The following is a 9,019-nucleotide window of genomic DNA, read 5'->3' as shown; positions in this document are numbered from 1 at the left end:
ACCAAGTTGCCCAGGCAGGTCTCGAACCTGCAGGTTCAGGCAATCCACTCACCTCAGCCTTCCAAAGCATGGGATTACAGGCTGAGCCACCAAGCCCGGTCTACTCTTGGCTCTTAAAGTCCCACTGTCAGCTGGGCTCCAGTCTGGGCAACAGAGTGAGACTCCAACTCAAAATATAAAATAAAATAAAATCTAACCACACGAAAAAAAAAAAAAAGAGCCAAGAGTAAAAGAAATCATGAAGACTTTAGTAGTAACTCCATTTTCAAATAGTATCTCCTGTGGGCCAAAGGGCTACTTCTTAAAGAGGCATGTAAATGTATTCATCTAGCATTTTTTTTCCCATGTAAATTTGATACACAGGTTAATCTCCCCCCCAAGTTGCTTTCACATATATACTCAGATCTGGAATGTACCTTTCAACATCTCCATAAAATCAAACACCTCCCACTGAAGAACAGCCCAGTATTTTCTGCTCAATGGCTTCAACTGGTTAAAGTGAATGTGATAACCTGTTACCTTCACTAGATAGCTTTCTCTCAAACATTAAATCCACGAGTTAGCACCAGTTTATTTGCTTTAAGACTGTATACTCTGGAGGTATTTTTTCTTCCCACTGATCATCTGGTTGTAATAAATAGATGGAAGAGCCATTTCCTAGTGATGGTTGTCTGTTGCTTGCCAGATTTCTAGGGAGAGCCACACGTCACACAATGTGAGACATAGTAACTCCTGTCAGGGCAAACAGAAGCCTAAGTAGTAGCTGTGATCTTTGTTGGCAACAACATACAAGACAACTTTTTCTGAGAAAAGTTACACTTGCTTTCGTGGAGGAAAAAAGCTGCAACTCCTCTTATAAAACACTTCAGGTTATTTCCTATAGGTTCATAACAACAAGAGCTTAACACAGAAACATCTGCTTGGTCAATGTTTATTGTCTTTATCTGGAAAATCCTCATAGAAAACTGGTTCAACTCTCAGCAGCCCGCTCCTGAGCTCTTAGGAAGCTCGCCTTCTTTTGAGCTACCCGATCTTTCTTCTGGGCAAGGGACATTTTGGGACGATTCCACCTACAAAACAAAGTAAAAGAAAGACAGAACTGTACTTTTTAAAACAGTAACTAAATAGAATAGAGAATGTTAAATTTCAACTGAAAAAGACAAAGACTTTGGAATCAGATGGACGTTAAATGATGCAGGTTCTAACACAGTACTTGTGACCTTCAGCCAACGTTTGCGATGTCCTACTACCAAGGGCTAAATTTCAAATAAAAACACATCAGACCCAGCAATCCCACTTCTGGGTATTCACCCAAAAGATGTGAAATCAGTTCGTCCAAGAGATCTGCACTCCCATGTTCACTGCAGCACTATTCGTAACAGCAATAGCACTGTTCATAATTCACAACAGCAGCAGGTAAGTGGATAAAGGAAATGTGGAATACAGACACAATGGGATACTCTTGAGCCTTTAAAGCCAGGCACACAGAGACAAATACCACAAGTTCTCACAGGTGGAACTGAGAACAAACTCACAGAAGCAGAGGGCAAAACAGTGGTTACAGAAACGGAGTAATAGGCAGATGATGGTCAAAGAGTTCAGAATCTTAAGAGAACTATAATTTTTAGTTCTACTGCAGTGTGACAAATACAGTTAACAGAGTGTTATACATGTCAAAATTACTGAGAGTAAATTTCAAATGTTTTAACCACAAAAAAAGTTAAGTCTTTGAGGTGATGGACATGTCCAGCTTGATTTTAACTGTTCCATTGTATTCATAAACCACTTTATGATTGGATGAAACACTAAGTTCACTTTATGCTTAGATGCTCATTAAGTATTCTTTTCTATTTTATTTAAAGGCCAAAATATGAAAGATCAACAAGAAGTAACTCTTAGCCAATAAAAAACCCAATAACTGGCATTTATAACTGTACTAGGATAGAATGGGCCACCTCAGTAGCATGTGAGGCTAATACATCTCTATCACTACAACTGCTTTTGCAAACCTGGTTCCCTTCGCTTCTGCCACACCACGCAGAGCTAGTGATCGAGTTTGCATAACTTCCGAGTCTGGAAAGAGCCAAGGCAGTGCGGAAACCGCTCCCAGCCAAGTCCTCTGAAAAAGGCAACAGTGGGACACATACCTCTTCTTCTTCACTTCTTTCTTGGGCTTCTTCTCATACACAGGATTCTCCCGTATAGCTGCGTGAGCTTTCTTGTACATCTCCTCCATCTGAAACAAAGGAAAGCAAACAGTACTTGGTTTCATTTCACATGCCCTACTAATCAACGGAACCCTACGGTACTACTTGCTTTGTGTTGTCCTTCTCAGCCAGTTTCTCAAAAGGAGTTAAACCAAGTCCATGTTGGTAGAGCTTACATTTCTACACGTAATTCACTTTTTCCTAACCAAGTCCCTATATTTTTACCTTATGCAATGTAAATGGACTCTACTCACAAAACTCAACTTCCTCTTCCTCAAGAAAAATCTGCATGTATTTCTGAGAAATTCAGTCATATTTCTTGCATCACTCTAAAACACATTTATTTCTGCAGAAACTCACATCGCATTCCTCATTTTAAATACTATCTGGCCTAAATTCTCTCATTCAAGCGAGGATATGCTCCAATAACAAAAGTATGTAAGGTGTAAAAGAGGAAGACGACATGGGCCCATGATAGTCTGAGACCAAGGACTAGACACTCAGGCCAACAAGTAACTAACTGCTAAGTTCATCTGTCATGCCAGTCCCCAGATTTACATTTTTCACCTTTATCTTATAGGTCCTTCCAAAGCAATTCCCAGTATTATGTACCAGAGACCTCTCTCACTAGTATCTGGCAGAAACAGATTTCTAATATCTATAAGAACCAGAAAGGTGTCTGATTTTTTCTTGAAAAGCTATTTGATATCTTATTGGGCAACTTTGTTCTAAAATCAACTGGAAAAAAAACAATGTTGCAAACTCTGAATATCTAGTAATAATCACAGCCCCATAAAGATTGTCATCGTAATCCACGTCTCTAATATTATTCAATGTGGAGAAAATGTGACTACTGCATGCATTTGCATAGTTTAGTTTTATATATGTATAAATAAATACTGCTAAAATGTTCACTGCATGAGACCTCAACTACTTAAATCCCTTCTTTTTTTTTTTTTTTTTAAGTTGGGAGTCTCACTCTGTCGCTCAGACTGGAGTGCAGTGGCCACTCCCGGTCACCGCCGCCTCGACCTGCTGGGCTCCGGTGATCCTTCTGCCTCAGCCTTCCAAGCAGCTGGAACTACAGGCACACGCTAGCATGCCAGGCTAATTTTTGATTTATTGTAGAGATGAGGTCTCGCCAAGTTGCCCAGGCGGGTGTCGAACCCGTGGGCTCAGGCAATCCACTCACCTCGGCCTCCCAAAGCATGGGATTACAGGCTGAGCCAAAACTAAATCTCTTCTAAAAGTTAATTTCTCTTCTTCTTTTAGCAGATCCATTTGATGCCTTCCAACATAGTCATTTACCAAATCGAAGCAACTCAGTTCTTTCAAGAGATCAGACAAGCAGCAAATACAACTACATATGTAGATAACACCAAAGACTTAGGTAAAGACCACTTCCTGCTGGAGACACAATCAGATGTCTGCAGAGGATTCCAGCAGGCACACAGGAAGAAAGGCACCACCATAAATAAAATTAATTAGCCAAAGAGCAGTCTGACTGCAAGCATACCAAGTATATGGGAAACATTGGGAAATAAACATCTGAACGCACAAATTGGGAATGTGAAAAGTTTTAAGTATGACAGAACTATATCAAGATATAGCTTAGGAAGAAAAATTTTGCAGGTCAGAGAATCACAGCCTAAATAAAGACCTCTTTATCAGGAATATTATCAAGTAAGAATTAACATGCATCTACATTACTAATTTAAAACTATTAATCAAAAACTCAAGCCACGTGTTTATTCAGCCTTAGACTGTGTCCAAAGAGTACAAATTATAGTCATCTTTCCCCAATTATGGCTATTTTAAAAATTTCCCTAGCTGTAGTTATGCCAGTAGAAAATATGCACTAACAAAAAAGAACCTAGTAAGACAATTACCTGATGCAAAACCTATTTACATAGAATTTTACAGTTATAACAGCTTCATAATAATGTTATTTGTGTTCTACATTTCATTGCAATTTCAAAACTGGTACTATCATCTTCAATTGCTCCACTTTCTTAAGAGGTAGCCCCGGAGACTCAGCTTAATAGCTGACAAATTTCCAGCACTAAACTCACTCTTGAAAGCATGGCTCCCTTCATTTCTGCACCAGCATGCAAAACCAGTGATTGAAGCTGCACATCTCTATGTGCCTGCCTGAGATGTTCCAAAATAGGGCATATATTTGCTAAAAGAACTTTCTTTCCCATGGTCTCAAAATTACGTTTACTAGCTAGTACCCTGTATCAAAGTTGATTACAACCATAACCACAGGAATGACATCTCAACGCACAGAAAAGCCGAAAAAGGCTGGGCACAGTGGCTCAGCCTGTAATCCCAGCACTCTGGGAAGCCAAGACGAGAGGACTGCCTGAGCCTGGGGGTTCGAAAGCAGTCTGGGCAACTTCATAAGACCTCGTCTCTACAGTAAATCACAAAAATTAGCCAGGAGTGCGCCTGTAGTTCCAGCTACTTGGAAGGCTGAAGCAGAATTGCCTGAGTCCAGCAGGTCAAGGATGCGGTGGCCGTGAGCATGCCACTGCACTCCAGCCTGGGCGACAAGAGTGAGATTCCAACGTAAAAAAAAAAAAAAAAGAAAGAAAAGCCAAGGCAGAAAAGGGCACCAACTAGTCTTTGGATGCGTGAAGCCTACCTACCATGCTTCGATTATCAAAAAGGTTCCTAAAAGAACAAGTCTAGTTCAGTACCTTAGACTACAACTTGACTTGTTTACCTATTCTTGTCCAACAACCTAATTTCTTTTTTTCTTTTTTTTTTTGAATAGGGGTCTCACACTGTCGCCCAGGCTGGAGTGCAGTGCATGCTTATGGCCACCACAGCCTCCATCTGCTGGGCTCAGGCGATCTTTCCACCTCAGCCTTCCAAGTAGCTGGAACTACAGGCATGTGCCACCATGCCTGGCTAATTTTTCTCGGTTTATCGTAGAGACAAGGTCTCGCCAAGTTGCCTGGGCTGGTCTCAAACCTGTGGGCTCAGGTAATCCTCTCACCTAGGCCTCCCAAAGTGCTGGGATTACAGGCATGAGCCACGGCACCTGGCCCCAGCCCAAGGACATATTTTAATTAATGCCAAGAACAGCTCGTGAGTCTATCAGGATACGCCCATATTCAACTTTCAACTGCTGCACTAACCTAAAATAGATATACGAGAAATGTTGCCCACCCCAAAACAAGCCATATACTTGTTTTTTTCTTTCTCTTTTTTTTTTGAGTTGGAGTCTCACTCGGTCCACACAGACTGGAGTGCAGTGGCTCCCGGCCACCACAGCCTCAACCTGCTGGGCTCCGGCGATCCTTCCGCCTCAGCCTTCCAAGTAGCTGGAACTACAGGCATGCACTACCACGCCCGGCTAGTTTTTTGTTTGTTTTTTTTAATGTATTATAGAGATGAGGTCTTGCCAAGTTGCCCAGGCGGGTCTCAAACCCGCAGGCTCAAGCAGTCCGCTCACCTCGGCCTCCCAAAGTGCTGAGCCACTGAGCCCGGCCTGTAAACTTGTTTCTATAAATTAACTGATACAGGCATTTTTAGGTAAATTTTTTACCATGTCTGGAGTCACGCTGTTCTTTATGTACTGAGAGAACTGCTTCTTGTAAGCATCTTCATCTTCTTCCATTAGGTAACGCATATAATCTGCAACGTTCTGGCCCATGATGTGCTTCCGATGTACTTCTGCATTAAACTCCTTGCTTTCAGAATCATAACCAGGGAATCGCTTGGTACTGAAATCAAGTTTCATATTTTAGTACAGTGACTGAAATTAGTTTACTAGTAAGAATTCACTTCAGTAGCTGCCATCAGTCCCGTCTTGAAACAATTAGTGCATCATATGCAACCAAAGGACCAACTACTGACTGCTCAGTTAGTGGGATATCATCCTTTAGCAGCTCATCTCTGAATTCCAAATGGAAAATGCACACCACAAGCACCTTTAAAAGCCATTACCAAGGCTTTCTATCCCTACAAAATTATCTGTCAGCATAGGAAGGACTTTCAAAACTTATTCCCCAAATTCTGTTATTTCTCAATGGGAACAAGGGATTTGTCCAAGGACACAGTTAATGAAATCGTCAAGTGAGAATGCACTTGGAATACCTGCACCTAACTTTTTTTTTAGTGAAGACTCATTCTGTTGCCCAGGCCGGAGTGCAGTGGCACACTCACGGCCACTGCAGCCTCGACCTGCTGGGTTCAGGCAATCCTTCCACCTCAGCCTTCCAAGTTTCTGGAACTACAGGCATGCGCCACCATGCCCAGCTACTTTTTTGATTTATTGTAGAGACGAGATCTTGCCAAGTTGCCCGGGCTAGTCTCAAACCCATGAGCTCAAGCAATCCTCTCATCTTGGCCTCCCAAGTGCTGGGATCATATGCGTGAGCCACTGCGCCCGGCCTCTCACTAACTTAACAGTAAAGAATTTACAACATAGACTGTAAATGAGAAGACGCACAAAGACATTTAACAGGCGCTGTGCATGAGATCTCAAAAACATACAAGACCCACAACAGGTTCTCAAAAACATACAAGACCCACAACCCTACATTACAAAATCCCAGTGTTGTATTTTACTTACCAAAAACAAAAAAATCTGTTGCCAAAAGTTTTTTGGCTGTTAAGTCACCAATTACTAAAATATTCCTAAGAAGTTAATAAATCGCCAGGCTCGGTGACTCAGCCTATAATCCCGTGCTTTGGGAGGCTGAGATGAGTGGATTGCCTGAGCCTGCGGGTTCGAGACCCGCCTGGCGAACATGGCGAGACCTCATCTCTACAATAAATCAAGAAATCAGCCAGGCGAGGTAGCGCGCGCCTGTAGTTCCGGCTACTTGGACGACTGAGGCGGAGGGATCGCCAGAGCCCAGCAGGTTGAGGCTGCAGTGGCTGGGAGCGGCCACTGCACTCCAGTCTGGGTGACAGAGTGAGACTCCGACTCAAAAAAAAAAGGTTAATAAATCAGGTACATCTACAAAGAACTCATAATCACACCAAATGGAACTGCAAATAACCTACTAACTACACAGAATGGCCTGTGATCTTATCTCCCTCTAGTTGAACATTTAGAAATCATTCCGAAGTCTTTTTCTTCATCTCTTCTCTTCTAGGATCCACATTTTCCATAACTCAGCAAATCATTTTGATTCTAAATGGAAAAAACGCATGAAGAGAAACAGGGGGAAGTTGCTCATTTCTAACTGAAATTAAGACATACGCAAAAAAGTGGTGGCTTATGCCTCAGCTTTTCACTTACTGGCTACAAAACCTTGGACAAATCACTTTACTTCTGAGCCTCAGTCTCTTCACGTACACAACGGGTTACAATTCCTTCCCGCCCTACCAGGAGCCCTTTGCATAGTACCTAACATACAGCAAGCATGAGATGAGGGGTACTTTAATGGATTCAGTATGCCCAGTTAAAAACAGAAAAGCGCTAGAGTCCAGGCACTGAGGACTTGAGTACTATTACCTGTGAGGGATAGACAAGCCACCATCCACAGCTCCCTTCAGGGCTCCAAAAACTTTATTGCCAGTGGTAGTTCTGGCAAGGCCTGCATCCAAATAGCAGGTGAAAGCACCGGCCTTGCCATCAACGCTTTCTACATTGTATTCATCTCCGGTCACCTCCACTTGGCCTTCATAGGTCTTGTCCATGCCAAACGAATTGAGGAGCTATTAATAAAGAAGCTAACGTAAATGGCCTGTTTGGATATGTTCAAACTGCTCTAAAACTAAAATGTCATGCCACAACCTTAATGACCTCTGATATCTAGAAAACAATTTCCTTCCAATTCACCTATCCCTTTTACCCCAATCTACTTAAAAAAGTCGTCAAGTTTTAAGCTGGGCACGGTGGCTCATGCCTGTAATCCCAGCACTCTGGGAGGCTGAGGTAAGAGAATTGCCTGAGCCCATAGGCTGGAGACCAACCCAGGCAACTTGGTGAGACCTCATCTCTACGATAAATCAAAAAATTAGCTGGACATCGTGGCACATGCCTGCAGTTCCAGTTACTTGGAAGGCTGAGGGGGAAGACCACCTGAGCCCAGCAGATAGATGCTGCCGTGGCAGTGACCGTGCCACTGCACTCCAGCCTGGGCAACAGAGTGAGACTCTCACTCAAAAAAATAACAAAAGTCATCAAGTTTTAAATGCTACCAAAAAAACCACTTCAGACATTCAATTTAACCCACACCACTCGTTTTATATCTTCTGAATCTTTGCTACATATCCATTCTTGATTTATATAGCAATCAATTAAAATGCAGACTTAATTTGATTCATTTTTTGTAGAGAGGAAGTCTCGCTATGTTGCCCAGGATGGTCTCAAGCAATCCTCCTATCTAAGCCTCCCAAAGTACTAGAATTACAGGTGTGAGCTGCCAAGCCCAGCCTGATTCTCATAATAGCTCAAGGGAGGCAATCTCCAAATTTCTTTAGTCGTATGTGGCTACACTAATCCAGTAACTAAACATTAGGTGTTACCACGTAGTTTATTTTAGCTTAATAAGGAATGCAATTTTATGAGTAGGACGCCAGACTGAAGGAAACATTTTCTGTGACTTTATTCTCCAATTACATTGTTATTTTGGGTCATTCCTCTGCTGGTACAGGGGTCACCTATGGTTTCACAAGCAAAGACTTTGCTCCAAGTCGTTCTCATATATAAAAAAACAATGACCTCTCCCACTCAAACTTTTTATATTTTTTATATATATATATATATATTCTTTTCTTTTTTTTTTTTTGAGCTGGAGTCTCACTCTGTCACCCAGACTGGAGTGTAGTGGCTGCTCCCGGGCCCC

At 42.2% G+C, this 9,019-nt stretch overlaps 1 protein-coding gene across 3 annotated transcripts in view; it reads right to left on the bottom strand.

The window, feature by feature from the left end:
* Nucleotides 1-9,019, bottom strand: part of LOC103274981 (60S ribosomal protein L5) — a 20,382-nt gene that overhangs the window by 7,182 nt on the left and 4,181 nt on the right. For 2 of the 3 annotated variants that reach the window (XM_008072402.1, XM_021719483.1), the window contains 4 exons: nt 7,684-7,886; nt 5,764-5,941; nt 2,148-2,236; nt 916-1,070 (listed from right to left, as the gene is read on the bottom strand). In XM_008072402.1, coding sequence (XP_008070593.1) covers nt 971-1,070; nt 2,148-2,236; nt 5,764-5,941; nt 7,684-7,886 — 570 coding nt within the window. In that variant the 3' untranslated portion in view covers nt 916-970. Of the gene's footprint in view, nt 1-915; nt 1,071-2,147; nt 2,237-5,763; nt 5,942-7,683; nt 7,887-9,019 lie in introns of those variants that run through there. The other variant, XM_021719480.1, reaches the window with a different exon arrangement.

The sequence above is a fragment of the Carlito syrichta genome, unplaced genomic scaffold, assembly GCF_000164805.1.
Source record: "Carlito syrichta isolate Samal-C Ts95f unplaced genomic scaffold, Tarsius_syrichta-2.0.1 Scaffold115576, whole genome shotgun sequence".
In the NCBI taxonomy this organism is placed as follows: Eukaryota; Metazoa; Chordata; class Mammalia; order Primates; family Tarsiidae; genus Carlito; species Carlito syrichta.
This window is presented reverse-complemented; position numbering and strand designations above follow the sequence as displayed.